The 18,311-nt window shown below is 42.4% G+C and overlaps 1 protein-coding gene across 1 annotated transcript in view; it reads right to left on the reverse strand.

The window, feature by feature from the left end:
• NSG2 (neuronal vesicle trafficking associated 2) overlaps window positions 1-18,094 on the reverse strand; it is a 37,768-nt gene extending 19,674 nt beyond the window's left edge. The window contains exons 1-2 of the mRNA XM_026858249.1: window positions 17,813-18,094; window positions 2,904-3,023 (exon numbers count right to left, since the gene is read on the reverse strand). Of these exons, the coding sequence (XP_026714050.1) occupies window positions 2,904-3,023; window positions 17,813-17,941 (249 nt within the window). The 5' untranslated portion in view covers window positions 17,942-18,094. The remainder of the gene's footprint in view (window positions 1-2,903; window positions 3,024-17,812) is intronic.
• Window positions 18,095-18,311: the final 217 nt, after the last annotated feature.

The following is an 18,311-nucleotide window of genomic DNA, read 5'->3' on the forward strand; positions in this document are numbered from 1 at the left end:
GCATTGCCATGGACTCAATCTAGTTGTACATGCATTTCCCATACATATCTCACATATTTGCAGTGAACTAAAACAAGAGACCATCTAACTACTTGTATGCACTACTGGCCTTTCCCTCCATCATTCCTTTTCCAGAAATCAGTGGGATGGTTTACTTGCTTCTGCCAGTGTGTAGCTACCAACAGCCCAGCTAAAGCTTAGATGAATACTTTAATTTTGATCAGCCTGTTAGCAAGAAGTTGTGGATGATATTTCCAACATACCATATACTGGAAGGCTATACAAAGCAACCAGCCAGCAAAAGAAAATATGATGATCTCATTTATATTATCTTTTTTTAAGCTTTTAAAAGTGTAGCCAAGCTAAGATAATAAAAGTTAAGTATTTACTATTATTTCTTCTTACAAAAAACAAATGTAAAATGATTTAATCAGTACCAGATAATAGGCCTGCTTATAACCACAGGGCAGTATTTTTAATAACTTCACTAAAAATATGCACTGGTACAAAAATGTGGTGCAATAAAAAAAAAAAATACAAAAGGTAATGAAATATTACCTATTATCTCAGCTCATTTTTGTCAGGAAATAATACTACAAACTTAATACAATACATGGAAGCCTTATGAAAAGCAGGCAGGGAGAGAGAGGCTTATAGTTTTATCCAATATTAGACGAGAGGCTGAGTGATTAATAAGTTGACATTGAAGAGCAGAGAATGGAAATCGTATGGACTTTAGGGAAAGAAAATAGCTTAAAAATGAAACTATCATGCTGCCAGGCTGCCTAGGAAGAGACAGAGCTCCCACAGCCACCCCCACCATGGTCCAAAGGGGAAGGCAGTTTAAACCTCTGCCAGTGCTGTGCACACCCCTGGAGCCTCCAGCTCCCGCCGGCCTGCAGCTGTGTGGTCCTTGTGCACGTGTGGGTGAAAGCAATGGGAGAACTGCACCGAAAACAGGAAGGGGAGAGGAAAAAATACATCAAAAGGAGAGGTTTGAATTCAACAGTAAGTTGGGTGTTTGAAGAATGGGAAAAATAAGATACTCTATAGGTGTAGATGAAATGAGATTTATCCATAGCAGTGGATGAGCTATGGATATGACATATGAGATATGGCTTACAGGCCTCCAGCATACACAGTGTGTAAGGATGAGATGCTCTTAATTGCTTTTTTAAATAACAAGGCCGGATCTTTTGATGGGATTAAAACTTGGTTTTACGCTGATCTTAACACCGTTCAGGGCTGCAGGATTAAGTTTTAAATACTCAGTGAAGCATCGTTACTTACAATATCAACAACAATGCCATTTACTGCAGGTCACAAACCAACACATCGTTTCCAGGAGACTCTACATTTACTGTTGTTTCTCAGGCACATTGTGTCTGGTTCTGATTTGTATATTGCTCACACTGGAAAACGTTGCTGCCATTTCCAAGACCGGGGATTTAACTGTGGCTAATTTGCTGTTTACTTTTCTACTAGTGGTACCAACAGAGAGTCACTATTGCTGGTAAATAGGTACTATGCACGCAGTAAGATCAGTGAAGTGTTCAGTCAAAATCAACAGCTTGTAAGCCCCTGGTAAGTAATTTAGATCAAAACATGTGATGTCCACTAAAAAAATCCCCAAGAAGCTATAAACACTTATTCATAGACATTTTAAGAATAAATTATGGCTTTAAATAGCCTGGATGAGAGCAACAGAATTGTCCTTGTGAAATATATGTTAGTGAATTTCTGCAAAAAACAGAAACAGTGCCATTCTGCAGTGCTTCAGAAGAGAGGAGCTAAACATTTCTCCTTTGAAGTTTAACAAGCCTTATCTTGAAGTTTATCAAGGATAAATGGTATCAATTTTTCCTGGATCACATTCCAATTTTAAAAGCAATAGATTTCTTCTAAATTACTAAAAAATAATTACAATAAACTCTTTTATTTCTTGCAAAACTAAGAACAGGACCAAATGAAAGATTATTCAGTTGCTTGAGTCAATTCCTGTTAATTGTCAAGGGTGACACCATTTCACAAAAATTTATAAGCCCAAACCTAGGTTTTCAAGGAGCAGGACTACAGCTAGGCACTGCCTACTCTCTCTGTTTTCTACTCAAATTGTTGATACTTCCTCTGACCTTGGAAATGTGAAATCAAATCTCATATTTTTATCATTCCCGTGCTCTGTGGTTGAGGAAAAGCACTGTATCTTCTCAATGAAAAGGGAGAAAATACTAGCAGCTATACACTTGGAGTCTAATTTTAGAGGAACCGAGCCATTCTAATATGCTGCAGTCAACAGGAACTGAGGGCACTCAATAATTTATGAGTTTCTTTCCATGTTTGAGTACAGCCTGTTGAAAATTTCTCAAGGAAACATTTTGCATCAGAAAATTCCAATTCCTGTAAACCAAAACTGCTAACAGGACAGGATATGCTTGGATACTTGTCTAATATCTCTTTTATCCAGTTTGAAAGGGCTTTTAATCTATAATAATACGATTATATAATAATAATATATCTTAAATATGAAAAAGGTATTTTGACTACAAGATGGAAGAATTTTTAAAAGGCAAACTGTTTCATTCAATCTTCATTGTGATTTTTAAATTCTTTTTTAAACACAAATGTTTCATAATAAAAAAGATTCAAACTTGGTTTACTTTCAGTTTGGGCTGGGTCATAACTTTTCCTGGGAAAATGAAAAAATTTCCTACTTTAGGTCTAGTTATGAAGGTATTTTCATGCCTGTCTTAAAAAAAAAAACTTTATACTCATGCAGATAAACCTCTCTTCGACCCTAGTGATGAGCGGAGTGTGAAATTTGTTGTCTTTACTGTCACTTTGATTCAGTTATTTTAAAATGAATGGCATTTACATCAGAAGGCAGCAGAATAACCATTTCTTACCTTTAGTCTTTCTGTTACACCATCAGTGAAACTGACTGTGAATTCAGCAATTTTGGGCACTCTGAGTTTTCCTTTGTTCTTCTGGTCAGGCTGATATTCTGTTCTTGTTTTCACAATTACCTGGAAGATACCAACACTTTTAAGGTTTCTGCACACAGCATGCATTTATTTTTGTTATCTAAGCTTTTCTACGTAAATCATCCCCTGGACCTACCCAAGTATCTTAGAACCATAATTAACACAAATTCATCATACCTTCACGAACTAAGAGAGACAGGCAGATACACAGACCTAGGACAGTGAGTTTATCACACTGAGTCTTAAAATAGCTGACAGCAGAATGTTTGACACCCACTGTTGTTTAGGACTAGGCATATAATTTTTATATTATATTCAACAGGCAGAACATGCAGAATAACAGTCCATCCTAAAGAATAGCCTCAGTTATTAAAACCCTGTCCTAACAAGTCCCACTGAAGCCAATTTAAATTTTGGCTGTTATTCAGGTTCCAGATTATCAATATTAATCTCATACTATCACCTTGGGTTTTCCCCAGATCTCAGTGTCATTTGCTGACTAATCCAGGTCCTACTAATCTTTTAAAAATTAGGCGTCTCACACTAATGGAGAAGCCATAGTGGCTTTTAAAAGAGTACAGTCAAATTACCAAACCTGCCTTGTCAATCTACATTGAATTTATTTGTAATCTATAATGACCCTAAATATTTTGCGTAAAATGCACCTACTGCAAACACAGAAAATGTAACACCTAATGCCAACTGCTCTCAGAGGGGATGAGCATCAGGGCAGTACTCTGAAAATAACACCTCTTCAGAGCAGTAAGCCTATCCATCCCATTATACACAAGAATCTTACAAGACTTCCCATCCACAAACCTATGCAGCTAAATAGCATTGTGAGAGCATGCCAGCCTAGCCACACTATCTTACTCTAACTGGAAAATGCAAGAGAAGACAAAATGGCCCTGTCTTAAGCACTGGCCAAGAGCTGGAGCTCAGAGAGGGGGGCTGCGGTTGTCAGCACACACTACCACTATGCTTCTGCGCAGGATTCCCAACCCAGGGACAAGGTCCACAAAGCATACAATGGTTTGGTGTGGTTTGCAAGGTTTGGATAGGTTAAACACAAAAGGATAGAAAGAACATCGAAGCACTCAATCCCAGGGCCAACATTTCCACTTTTTGGCCTCCCATTCTGAACTGCAGGACTACGCAACCGTCAGCCTTGCCAAGGTGAAAATTAAATATTCCAGGACTGGTGACTGATTCATACAAGAGTGACAAGAGTGATCCTAAAGCTCTTTGTTAGAAACAAAAAGTCTTGAAGGATTGAAAAAGATTAGGTGATGCACAAGGTTGAGTTACCAGCTAATGAAGAGTTTATTTCCAAATGAAGACAGCAAAGTCTGGTTTGGACCAGAGAAAACCCCAGGTATTTAATCCTCCTGCACTTAATGCCATGTGAAAATCAGAGTGAGAGAAAATCAGCGTGGAGTCATATGCCAATTTTCTGGATTCAAATGCAAATCATTAAAGACTGATGAATATTTACATCCTTCAGTGAATCCCTCTCAGTAATATTTATTACAGTAGCATTTGCAACATTAAGGCTTGGGAAGAAGAGGGGACAAAGCCATGCAAATATATTTATATTAGCATTTTGGAATTCAGGGTTTCTGATGACACCATACAGATGATGGGAAATGACACATGGGGACAAGCTTGATTTGGTGGCTTTGGGATGAACCCTAACCCTACCGTGAACCCACTACTGAATCAAACCCCACGATGCTGTGAGATGGAGTCCAGCACACTGTGGACCAAAAAAAGCAAAGCTCCCTCTCCAGCCCAGACCAACTGGCCGAGGTTACCTCTGAGTTACAAACAAGCAATAAGCTCATTTTCTCACTCAAAAGGAGGCAAGTTCACTCAGGACTCATGCAGCTGACCCCTAGCTTTCCAGTCTCCTCACTGGCCTTTTGTAAACCCAGTAGAATAAATTACAGAATGTCAGCCATCAACACCTGCCAAACAGTGTTCGGAAATTGCACTCAATCTCTTTTCAAACTTAGCAGTCACAATATCCTATTCTCCCAAATGCATGCTTCCTGCTTACATAAACCTTAGTTGCAGACAAATTTTTTAAATATATGAGGGCTTTTCCACAAATTCTAACATTAAGTCTTGATGAAGGACTGTGAAGCCAGCATGTAAGAAAAAAAAAAAATTACAAGCCTTACTTCTTTCTAGATATAATTTAATTTTCTTCCACTCTTTGTCATTAACACCAGTTTTCTTACAGGTATTTTTGAACTGTTGTTACATTCAACTGATATCTTACAAGCAGGAAAGTTTGGGTTATGCTGTCTACAGGGATACAGCAGGAGACTGAAAATAAACCCGCACAGCCCTTCACAAGGCATCAGATTCAAGTCCAATAGCAACGTCTATCATGTCTGTGTATAAATAAATAAGCTCAGTCCCCAGACAGATCAGAAGCTACTTGAAACCAAATTTGCTGACTGCGTCAGCAGTGAAATGTGTGTGTGCACAGAGCTATAGTCATCCTGCTGGTCAGTGCTTTGCAGAGAAATTTGCAGAGGTATCAAAAAGCTTCAGTAGAGGAGGTAAGAAGTACCTTTGCTAAATGCCTTTTGGCATTGCAAAAGCTAAATATCTGCTCTCCAGAAGTATCTTTGTCAGACACCTGGTAGAATTACACAGCAGAAGAAAGACAGGGCAGTCAGTAAGGTCTCCTCTTTAAAGGAGAGCACAGAAACAAAATCATAGAATTGTTCAGGTTGGAAAAGACCTTTAAAAAGGATCACTGAGTCCAACCATTCATCTAACACGGCCAAGTCCACCACGAAACCATGTCCCTAAGTGCCACATTTACACCCCTCTTAAACACCTCCAGGGATGGTGACTCAACTTCCCTGGGCAGCCTGTTCCAGTGCTTGACAACACTTTCAGTGAAGAAATTTTTCTAATACCCAACTTAAACCTCCCCTGGTACAACTTGTGGCCATTACCTCTTGTCCTATTGCTTGTTGCTTGGGAGAAGAGATCGACATCCACCTTGCTACAACCTCCTTTCAGGTAGTTGTAGAGAGCAATAAGGTCTCCCCTGAGCCTCCTTTTCTCCAGCCTAAACACCCCCAGTTCCCTCAGCCGTTCCTCATAAGACTTGTGCTCCAGACCCTGCACCAGTTTCATTGCCCTTCTCTGGGCACACTCCAGCACCTCAATGTCTCTCTTGTCATGGGGGGCCCAAAATTGAACACAGTATTCAAGGTGCAGCCTCACCAGTGCCAAGCACAGGGGGACAATCACTTCCCTGGTCCTGCTGGCCACACTATATCTGATACAAGCCAGGATGCCATTGGCCCTCTTGGCCACCTGGGCACACTGCTGGCTCATATTCAGCCAGTTGTCAACCAACACTCCTTTTCTGCTGGGCAGATTTCCAGCCACTCTTCCCCAAGCCTGTAGTGTTGTGTGGGGTTGTTGTGACCCAAGTGCAGGACCCAGCACTGAGCCCTGTTGAACCTCATACAATTGGCCTCAGTCCATCAGTCCAGCCTGTCCAGATCCCTCTATAGAGACTTCCAACCCCCAAGCAGATCAACACTCCTGCCCAGCTGGGTGTCATCTGCAAACTGACTGAGGGTGCACTCGATCCCCTCATCCAGGTCAGTGATAAAGATACTAAACAGAACTGGCTCCAGTACTGAGCCCTGGGAAACACCAGTTGTGTCCAGCTGCCAATTGGATTTAACTCAATTCACCACAACTCTTTGGGCCATCCAGCCAGTTTCTTACGCCCATCCAATTCACAAGCAGCCATTTTCTCCAGGAGAATGCTGTGGGAAACAGTGTCAAAGGCTTTACTAAGGTCTAGGTAGACAACATCCACAGCCTTTCCCTCATCCACTAAGTGGGTCACCTTGTCACAGAAGGAGATCAGATTAGTCAAGAAGCACCTGTCTTTCACAGTGTCATGCTGATTGGGCCTGATTACCTGGTTGTCCTGTGTGTGCTGCATGATGGCACTCAAGATGATCTGCTCCATAACCTTCCCTGGCACTAAGGTCAGGCTGACAGGCCTGTAGTTCCCCAGATCCTCCTTCCAGCCCTTCCTGCAGTATGCCAAGATGACAAAGGACAAACAGAAAACTGAAAACCTGTAGTGTGGGGGTAGCATTCAGTGCTGTGGCAGTAACAATAAAAATGCAATTTTGCTGAGGGCACAGGGCGAGCATTTAGAAGAAAAGAGCTACCTCTTGTTCAGTCCCCTACAGTCTAAATAAATAAGCCTGAGCATGGATCCCACTTTTTCAACAACATTCACCCCCTCTCCATCCAACAAGCTGCTATCAGGATGCCCACGTAAAGGCTTCAGGAAATTGAGTTGTGTTCACCAAACTTGAGCCTCCTGCACTAGTGAGACCATCCCAGTCAGGGCTACCTTAGCAGTATCCAGAGACAGGAGTGAATATGGTCAGATGACAACACACAAATACACACACACACACACCCCCCACACACACTTTTTAGTGAAGCATTTGCTACATTGACAGCCTCCCATGCATGTGTAAGTTGTGTCTCTGAAACAAGTTTAAATGAGAGCTGGTCAAAACCCAAAAGAACTTTTCTAAAGCACAAAGCATTAATCTCAGTGCAAATTTAGAAAAGGAATAATTAATCTCATAGAGAATTTTTTCTATATTTTTAGCATTATTGGGGTTTTGCTATTTTGGTTGCTTATTCTGCTTTAATTTTCCAGTTTTCTGATCTGGGCTGGGTGGGAAAGATTTGCCTTCCTCCCATTCCCTGCCATCACTCTTTTTTTCACCTTTTCTTTCCATTTTGTCACTGAGAAAAAAATTCCTGGCAGTAAAGTCTTCCAGAAATTCTAACCAAATTGCTGTTGGATGTACAGTAATAAAAACCCCACTGACTCCCCAGTCAGTGTAACGATCAGCATTCATTTATCACCAGCTGCCCCAGAGCAGTTCCATCAGAGCCCGGGATCCCACTGTTTCAATGCAAACAAGGTACATTCATCTCACACCATGACAGGTTTCCTCAGAGAGCTACTGCCGTTCATTACAAACCACAGCAAACAGAATGATTCCCATTCCCTCTTCTTGTCTGTTTTGCAGCTTTACTGACTTCAGTAGAGTTATTCTTGATTGCAACTAGCAAAAGGAAGTATAAAATTGGGATTCTGTGTAGGTTGCAATTCAAAGCAAAGGAAAGTGAAAGAAATATCCATCTCATACCCTTCTCTGCAATGCTGTTCTAGTGGAAATGAACTGATGTAAGGGGGCAACCTCCAGAGCTGGCAGCAATGCTTGGCTGTGCTCTGGCCTCCTGAGCAATAAATGACAATAAATGCAAACAATCAAGCCCGTGCTTAGATGGACAAATAGTCTCTGAATAGTCCCAAGAAAGACAATTAGGCCCCTCTCCACTCCCACTGGAGAAACACCGTTCTGCCCATTCTCTGCACTTGCCTCCTTGAGATCTCACCTCCTCCTGCATGCTCCCTAAGGCTTGTTAGTCAAGTAACACTCCTAACGGCAAGAGGGGTCTGGCTGGTTTAGGTTGGCATCCCTTACTGTGACTTTACTGGGGCACAGAATTATTGTTATTTTTATTCATCACATGAAGCAACCTGCAGACCTGCAAATTAATATTATAAAGCAAGAACAGTCTCATCAGCTTTTTGAATTGTCTGAGCCTTTGCAATTGCTGCATAAATACCCTTTGAACTTTTCTGGACACTTGTCAGCCTTTGTGTTTCATTAGGCCCTGATCCAGCACCAGATTATGCCCATGCCCCACTTAGTGTGTTGTGATTGTCCACTGAAGCAAGCAGCCTCCCTGCCAGGTTAGTCCAGCCCATCTGTAGCCCTTTAAAGTCCGTACTGTGGATGAAACCCAGATGAAAACCAGCTCAGAGGATCTCCCTGCAAATTATGTTGCTGCCATGACCTGTTCTTAAACTTTTCATGCTATTTCCCAGAGACCCTCCACCTTTAAACTGCAGAGACCCTGTGCTCTTTAGGGCAGATGCAATGAAGGGGACACAAACAAATTACTTGGGACTTTCTTCATTTTACATCTGAAAAAACTGTTCTTTGAAAGTTGCTTCCTAGATGAAGCCTGAAAAATTATTGTAAGAATACAGGAAGAGAGAAAAGGGCTCCCACGGAGCAGCAAAAAGACACGTCTAATTACAGGAGTCCACACTGCAGTCCTTGCAGCTTTTTCCATAACCAAGTTTATCTAGCATTTGAACTCATTAACTTCCAATTCAGCAAAGCACTTAAGCATGCAAGTAGTCCTATTAACATGAGCAGGATTAGTCAGATATTTAAAGTTAAGTGTGCATTTAAGTGCTTTGGCCAGATCAGAGTTTAAGCTGCCTTCAATCACCTTCCCACTGCCAGTTATAATACTGATGCTTAGGGCTACTGTGGCATTCTTTGGCAAGACCGCTCAAAACACTTTACATACCAGTATGACCCCAGCATCCCCGTATTACTGACGGAGAAGTAGGAAAAAAATGAGAAAAGAAAGAAGCTTAGTAACGTGCTGAGTCATACCAGCAATTGGTGGTTGAGTCAGGAAGATAGACCACAGCTCGCTGCTACTTCGAGTGCACCATGTTTTCCCAGGTTTTAATCAACTGAGTGATGATAGTAGCTCCAGCACATTCTCCATATAAATACAACATTCTTGGGATTACGGGCTAGCAATATATGGCTGGGGTGGGTAGGAATGCTATATGGAAAATGGCAGCCCTCTGCAGAACTGTGTTCTCAATCATCCTAATGATGCTGTTTGCTATTACATTTATTGAGTCCTAAACCTAAACGCACTTATTATTCAAGTCTTAATGCTAGTGACACCACTGGAATCAATAGGAAACCTTTCCTCTGCTTTAATGAATGCAGGAACAGGCACCTTCTCTGTAGTGATACTTTGGAAAATTATAGGTGTGCTGAGGTGAAAAAAAACAGATGAGAGTCTTCGTACATCAGCAGGAAATCCACCATTGACAACCTTGAGAAAGTAAACAGTAGGAGAGTGCTGGGAAATCTAGAGATTTTGGATGATGAAAGAAAAAAGAAAGCAAGCTTCTAACCAACTGGACTATATTAAAAGCATTTGCTTTGAGGAGGAAGGAGCAGAGTAGACGTGAAATGTGACAAATGGAAAAATATCACATTAAGCATGGAACCTTAAAAAGGATTTTCCTGCAGTAGAATGAAGTAAGTGTTTCAGAAAATGAACTGATATGAATTCTGAGTCTTGTCTCAGACTGGCTAAATGTAACATCATTTATTGCCACTTTATATTTGCGTTTGAGCTCTATGGTTTTCCCTGAAGAAATGAGTAATAATATTTAACATAACTGGCATTGTGAAAACTTTAAATTATTCATCTGGAAAAGGACATGCAGCCCTGCTGTAATTCCCACTTCACTGCCACAGTGCATGTAATATATTGTGGTTCAGGTGCTGCAAAGTGCAAACCATAAAAATTTAAAATACTACTTCCTGGGATTATTAATAATGAAGAGTCTCTCACTCAGAGTGGCTTTCAGATTGACAGAAGAGATAAACAAAATGTTTCTCCTACCAAGGAGAAAGGTTTCTTCCAAGTTCAAAGCTGGACTTTGTAGTCCCATAAAATGGTTGTAACACCCCCATCAGTTTCCATGTGGATTAGTCATCCTCACTTCTAAATGAAAATAAGACTCTCTGCTTCATTCTTTTCCAGGCCTTTCTTCACTCCTTGCAGAGAGAGAACAGAAAATATAAATTTATCATTGGCACCATCATCGTGGTTTCCTTCACCTTCATTACCCAACTGAGTATCAATAGCTGAGGAGGACCTTAGAGCGAGGTGTAGCATGCTGTCCAGGTTACTGCTGATAGCAAAATGGTGACCCCCAGTCTTGGCATTAAATCTTTTGTGACTGAGGGGGTTTCTATGCTTATGCGCTACAAGCCAACGAATGGCTGAAATTCACCACCTGCTCACACACAAAATTCCTGAGTGATCTACAAGCTCTAATCCTCACACACAGCCAGCTTCAAAGAGCAAATGAGATGTGCACATTGCCAACAGTAGCTGAAGTTAAAATACTCAGCAGTGAAGGAGTATAGGAAAAGAGATGGAAAAAAACCCACATTTCAGAGCTTAAAGCAATCTCTTTCTTTGCAGGCTTACGATGAAACATTGATAGACTTGGTCACTCCATGCCTACTGCAGCATCTCCTGTACCTCCTTCTGACTCTTACACTGGCTACTGCTAGAAACAGGACACACTCGACTGGGTGAACCAGTAATCTCAGACTACCTGGCAATCACCATGATGCATATTCCCAGATTTTTAGATAATTAGGTCTCTAAAACATTTCCCAAATAACTATTACTATGTCCCATCCCATGGGAGAGGCAGCTATGATTCGAAATCTACAGGATGAACATGTCTCAGCAGGCAGACTTCACAGAGATTAATATTAGAACTGGCATTTGGAATGTATGTAATGGTAGTCCCCATGGCATCCTAGTCACTATTTGAATACATACATGCCTGAGAAATCAAGAATCAAAAAAAAAAAAAAAAAAAAAAACAAACAAGGAAAATTTAAGAAAAAGGATGCCCTGGGATCAGATCCATAGTCAATGGAGAAAGCCACAGTCAGTAGAAACACTCTGCTTTTTTTACACTGTATCAGCTCATCTAATGAGTGTTGTGCTGGAAATGAGTTTCACAGAGGGTGGCAGAAAAAAAGTGGTCTCCTGAATCAGTGCCAGGAGGCTATTCCAAGCATGAGAAACATCACAAAAGGACAAAGACAGCAAACGTAATCAGCCCTGGCATCACCGGTGAAAGGCAGTACAGAATGCAAAGGCTGCATTGGGAGCTGAAAGCAACTGAGAAGGAAAATGCATAGCTCACAAGCACAAAGGAAACTTGGAAATCATTCAGCTAAGTCTCCCTACAAATCCCTAGGTGAGCATAACCATCAGGAACCCACAGGAGGCTGTGGAAGGGTGACAAAAATTTATTTCAGTAGGTTCAGCCAGGAGAGGGTACAGCAAAGGAGACAAAAGAATCAATCACTCAGCTGTAGTGATGGTAAATTGGCCAGGGTATATTAGCAGAGCTCCATTGATTTAATCTAAACTACACTGATTTACACTAGCCAAGAATCCCGCCCAGTCTTACCTTCCAGACCAGAAAGTAGCTGGTATGTGGGTTTCACTTCACTGTTTTGCTGAAATAAATTCCACCTGCAGCAATGGGCTTTTGTCTTAGAAAAAATAATAGATTACAACAGGCTTTGCCAATCATCCATACACTAACACACTTCTGTGGCCATTTCTGCTGTTTCTGCAGAATGCAGCTCTAGGAATTGCAGTGCAGACATAACTTGGTTTAAAGAGAGGCAATGGAGTTCACAAAACCAGGCACAAACTAGCTTTAAACCACCTAATTCAGACACTGATAGCAGTGCAGTTAAGGTGAGATTATTTCTGCACAGTCTACACGAATCCTGAGATTTTCTATCGTGAGAAGCAGTAGCAACACGTTATCTGTATGCAAGCGAGGTAGTTGAATGCTACCCCAGGTGTCTGTGAAGGCTGCAAGCACCGAGTGGATCACCTGCAAGCAGAGGTGTCCGGTGTGCTTGGGGAAGGGTAGCCTGACACCAGACATGCAAAAAACAGGAGCAGGAATTGCCATGAACCTCAAGTAGGGCTGTCCAAAACATGGCAACAAAATAAAAAATGGTTACCCCAGAAACTCTGCACTGCCAGAGTGTGCGTCGCTGCAAATATTTATTACAGCTTAATGAGCAGAGGCAGTGTTTACATTCAAATACACATTTAGAGGACAAATGGATTTGCACAGTCCAGGAGGAGGACAAATGGCACGGGAGAGGAAGGCTTAGACTTTGGTATTTGTGGGGATTAGGCAAAGTATCCCAAGTGGAGAAAGGAAAGGATGGGGAAAGGCAAGACAGCCTGCCCATTCCTTCATAATGCTCTCTTTTTATTTCCTTTCCTTCTTTTATTCAGGCTTTCTTTCCCTTTGCATCCTTCTCCTCCCCTTTACTCTTCTTTCCTTCAACTGCCACAAAAACTAGCCCTGCCCCGTCTCTCCTTTTGCCATTTGCTCCATCCCACCAAACTCACCAGTAGCATGAACAGGAGCAGAGGCGCCTGCCCCCAGCTGCATCAGGAGCCCCCCCAGACAGTGGCAGGGAAGGCTGAGCTGCCTCTGGCCTCACCACGTGTAGCAGCACCCCAAAACCAGTTCCACGCAGAAGGCGTGTGCCTTCAGGCTGCCTAGAGCTGCTGTGCACTGCTAGGCTTCGCAGAGGGCAGACTGACATCAGTATTTCAGGACAGAGCTGCAAGTAGTCCCCTAGGTACAAAAGCACTCAGCCGACATACAATTAATTATGCCTGCTCAGCTGGCCAGGACAAAACATTATTTTCTGTTAAACCAATAGGGACAGGCTGTGAACACAAGGGACACTCCTGATTTTCAGGAAATTTTGATTACACTGTGTAAACGTGTGGACTCGGCCACTCAGAGAGGGGTGCGGCCCGGGAGGGCAAGAGGCAGGAGCATGGGACGGGAAAAGCATTTGAAGAGAGCAGTTCAATCTATTTTATTCTTTCTTGGGTTGGATGGCAGGAATTTGTCACCAGAGAAATTATTTCTCAAGCCTCCAGATGCATTCAAAATAAAGAACAATGGACCACATGATAAGCTTCTGCAGCCTTCACCACAAAAGAGATGCCAGATATTTTTTTCAGCCCTGACAATAGCTTTCATGCACTTTCGTGTTATGTGAAATTAGGATTTTTACTGCCAGAACAGAGGCATTTCCTGCTGGATTATACTGAAGCAAGCCTATGAGACCAAGGGGTCCCCAGTTGTTGGTCTCATTTAAAATTTCAGAGAAACAGTATGGTCCCTGAAAAGCTGCATATCTTTTAGCATTATCATTGCAGAGACACATAACAATTACAGCCAAAGCACTTTGTCTACGCCTAGAAAACAAGTGAACAGCTAGTCTTTTCTCCTTTAGTCCTAAAAGAAAGAAGACTTCTTTCTTTGCTTTTTGAATAAGAAGAAATTAAATTCAGAGACATAAAAAGCCAGGTGAAGGGTTTGTCACCAGTGATAGCTATTATTCCTGTTACACGAATGGTTTTCAGCAAAAAGGCCACGCAAAAATGATTTAAGAGCATCTGTCTCTACCTTCTGCAAATGCTGCCCCGGCAAGAGAACAGGGGGGGCAAGGGAAGTTCTTGAAGATAGTCAATAAATATAAATACACAGCAGGTTTAGCACCCTAGGGGAGAAATTATTGTCCCAGCTACACTTCTCCCCTTGCAGCCATACAAGTGCTGACAGAACGACGAGAATGCTGATGCTGCAGGAGGAATAGCACAAGCCTTGGCAGGAGACATCCTCATATGATGGAAAAAGAAATAGTCCAGTGGCCAATAATTTTTTTAAAAGGTTACCAAATTCAAGCTTCCTCATATCCTGCCTGGATTTTTCCAGCAGCATCCAGGTGTAAGTCAGAGGGAGCTGCTAAGCTCACAGTGCTTCGAAAAGCAAGCCTGTAAAGAAAGTGTCCCCCAAACCACAGCCCATAGGTTTAAGCATAACTTAAAGGAAGTGTTTCCCCCTATAACCCCCACATGATTTCTTATAATGAATGAACTATCTGAAAAGAGATGGGCTTCAGGGATTACATCACTGTAAAATGAGGCAAAAGCCTAATTTTTATACTCTTTCTTTGTGTCCTTTCTCTGAAAGAGGAGCCAGACAGAAAACACTATGAAAGAGATCAAGTTATGATGAGACACCTACAGAGGTTAATGCTGCGAGTTACTTCGAGTGACTCTCAGGTGATCCAGTTAAAAAAATATCCTTAAAATGAAGAAGAATCGGGTATTTAAAGCCCTTAAAACACAATTTGCAGTGTGTAGATCCCATAGACTTTGTGGGGTGCTTTTAAGGACCTGCAAAGGTACTTGACAAACAACAGGTTTGTTTTTCTTCAATTTGCATGCAGGTGTCTAAGACTCAACTGGAAAAAAAAAACCCTGTAAATTAACAGAGCTTGCAAACCTTTGCCATGCAATATACACGCACCAGGTGAAGGCATTACTGCACACTGGTAGATCAGCAGTTGGGTTGCCCAGCACAGACCTCGTGTACTCTTGAATTGCTAGCCAAAGCTGGTACTACTCCTCCTTTTCCAGAAAGGCTGAAGCTAGAGCAAGTACATAGCCCCAAGCCACAGCCAAACCTCCTTGCTCTGGTTTTGATGTACTCTAGATTGCCCTGAACCCAAGGTTAGATCCAGGTTGAGAGCTCAGTTTCTTAAAGTAAGACATCCTCTAATAGTAAAGAAAAGCCCAGAAAGGGGATTATTTAGCAGGGTTATTTTCCCTTTTTTCCCCCCTAGATTTCACTTACAGGAAAATGCCAGGGTGCACCAGCTCTTTCTTGCAGGGCAGAGGGATGTGATGCACAGCAGCCGCTGGCGGGCAGGCGGCAGAGCCGGGAGCATTGCCGCCTTGCGGTTAAATGCCAGCAGCAGTGGCTTTGCACGGGAGCAAACGAGCCAGCAAAGCCCTTCCGAGCTGTTGCACCCAGACCCCAACACAAATACTGGCTTGGCTCTGGTTGTTTATGCAGCATCCCATGCAACAGGCACAGAAAGTGCCTTGGCTGATGTTCTTGCTCTCCCAAGCTAAAAATCAACTGCTGGAAGGTGCTAGGAATAGATGGAAAAAAAGTCAAATTTTAGGGGTTTTTTAACCCTGCCTCCTGACTGCAAGGCAAGTCCAAACAAGAATACACTCTGAAAGACCTGAAAGACATGTCTTCTCTTCCTCAGGCTCACAATCTGACTGAATTCAGTAGCAGCACTACCTTCCTAAGTACAAAGCCAAAATTTCCCCCTACCACTTAACTTTTGCCCAAGCTTTTCACCTAAGGCTCAACTCTACCCTGGGGTGAACTCACCCCAACAGAATCTTTTCTACAAAGAGCAAAGGAAACAGATTGTGAATTATTTTGCTTTTATCATAAGTAACCTTTCGTTCTTGCAAACTGATCTCCAGTTGCCGTTAGCTCCAGGCCTGCTGCACACAGGAGCTGAACCACAGCCTGCAGAAATCAATACCATTGACTCTAATGAGCTCTGAATCATGCTTAGCACTCCTGGAGATGCATCCCGCTCTTCCAGCAAAGAAAAATACGGATGTCAGTAAATGCATTGACAGTAATGTATGCTAATGAAGGTAATGTAACCTAACAACATGTGAATTATTGATGTAGGCATGTTTAAACAGAAAAATCAGCAAGGAATCACACCAGACCAATACACTCCAGTGTTTGTTCACCAACAGGCAATTGGAACACGGTGGTCGTGAGAACACTCATTACCACTTTATTACCTTGAAAGGATTTTTGTTAGGTTATCCATGTCTCACCTGTTACATGAGTCATTTAAAGTGCACGTCGTGGGACACCGCGTGATCTCAAAGAGCCATTTGTACTAACATCAGCTATAGTTTCCTCTGAGCTTTTCAGATGTTTACAGTAGTAGTATAATCATACTACTTTGCCTGAATTATTTTGCTTAATATTTATCAGAGTCATACATAAGTCATACAGTTCATGGAAATGTAACTCTCCCGAATGCAGCAAAGTTGCTCCTGGATTGCCAAGAGGCACATGGAAAAACTAGCTCCTTTGTCTGGCATGGCTCTGGTTCCCAAGATGTCAAGGCAGTTGATTCAACTCCATCATAAAATAAACATAGTTTGTCTATCTAGACAGTTTTATCACATCCATCATCATGTTCTCCAAATGTATTTAGAGCAAATTCATTTTGTACTACAGTAAAAACAGGATATGTGTTCAATAATCATCAGTGCTAATTTTACTATTATTCCATTATCCTGTGAGATCTAATCATTATGTCTGTACTTTTGGGTGAGTTGGCTCCATCTCTGTGGTATCTGGGAACTACATTGCAGACAGGCGTTTTTGTAAGGACTGTTGGGGCATACAGATTTTTTATGGTCTCATTGTGTCCTCACCAGGCTGTATTGATATACATCATCACTGCATCGATAGCAGCAAAAGATTCCCTAGTACATAGTGCATCTAAAGAACCCCAACCACCAAACCACAGCCAATCCCTGATGCATGTTTCTGGAGGTTTTAATGCTGCATTCAGTTCTGAGAGTACTGATGGGCAGGGGAGAAAGCGGTCCCCTGGCTGGAGCCAACTGGGGAAATGAATCCCTGGATTGCTCCATCACCACCCCGTGCATGGGGGAACTCAGCCGCTCTCTTCAGAGAAATCAGCATCCTCAATGTCCAAATAAGCTTTCCAAAGCCATGGAGAAGAAAACAGACCTTAACTGAGATAATTAAAATAGCTGCTTATTTTGGAAGAGTTTTCACATTACTTATAATGCAGGCAATTTATCTTACTAATAATAACACATCGTAAACTGCTCCTTAATTAATCCAGCACTTGCAGGAGAAACACACTAACCCTTTTCCAGTTGTATTTATGAAGGATATTTGGGGCTTTTTTTTGAGGAGGGAAGTAGTCAGAGGACATCTGCATGCTTATTCGCCATGTTAAAAGAAATGAACACACTATGAATGAAAACCCCTTTTTATTTATTGAATTAACACTATGCTACAATTAGTATCATCAGAGACCAGTAAGTCACCAGAGCACTGAAACCCAAGGGGCATGTATGTGTGCGTAATCATGCAGGAGCGCCATTCGATTTTGTTTTACCTTTTCCGGAGCCGGGAACTGCAGGTGATTTACTTCCAAAGGCGTGATCAAAGGAACTGTCTGAAAACCATCTTCGTTGGATGGTTGTTTGCTGTTCTTGTCGTTCAAATTACTCCCCAGCTTCACCATTCTTGGACCTTGCTTTCCAGACCTAAAACCAGCAAGATGATCGATGTCACAAGGGCAGCGGGAAGGGGAGGATTCCTGCCTTACCCTGCTCGGTTTGACTGAGCGTATGGGTTACCCGGGCTCTTACGCCTGGATTTCCAGGCACACCACGCACCACACCACCACTTGGCTTCACACGCGCATTTCACCGTGCCGTACACAGACACCCCGCGAGTACCCCTGCACAGCCCCCGCGGTGAGCCCAAGCAGAGCTGCTCCCGATGCTCCGACGCCACAAACGGCAACACCCCCGCCACCGACACAACCGCAAGCACTCCCGGGGACGGGGCGCATCTCCCACCGGCCCCGGGGGGTCCTTATGCCTGCCCCC

This window comes from Athene cunicularia (assembly GCF_003259725.1).
Source record: "Athene cunicularia isolate RWA chromosome 13 unlocalized genomic scaffold, athCun1 chr13_part1, whole genome shotgun sequence".
Lineage (NCBI taxonomy): Eukaryota > Metazoa > Chordata > Aves > Strigiformes > Strigidae > Athene > Athene cunicularia.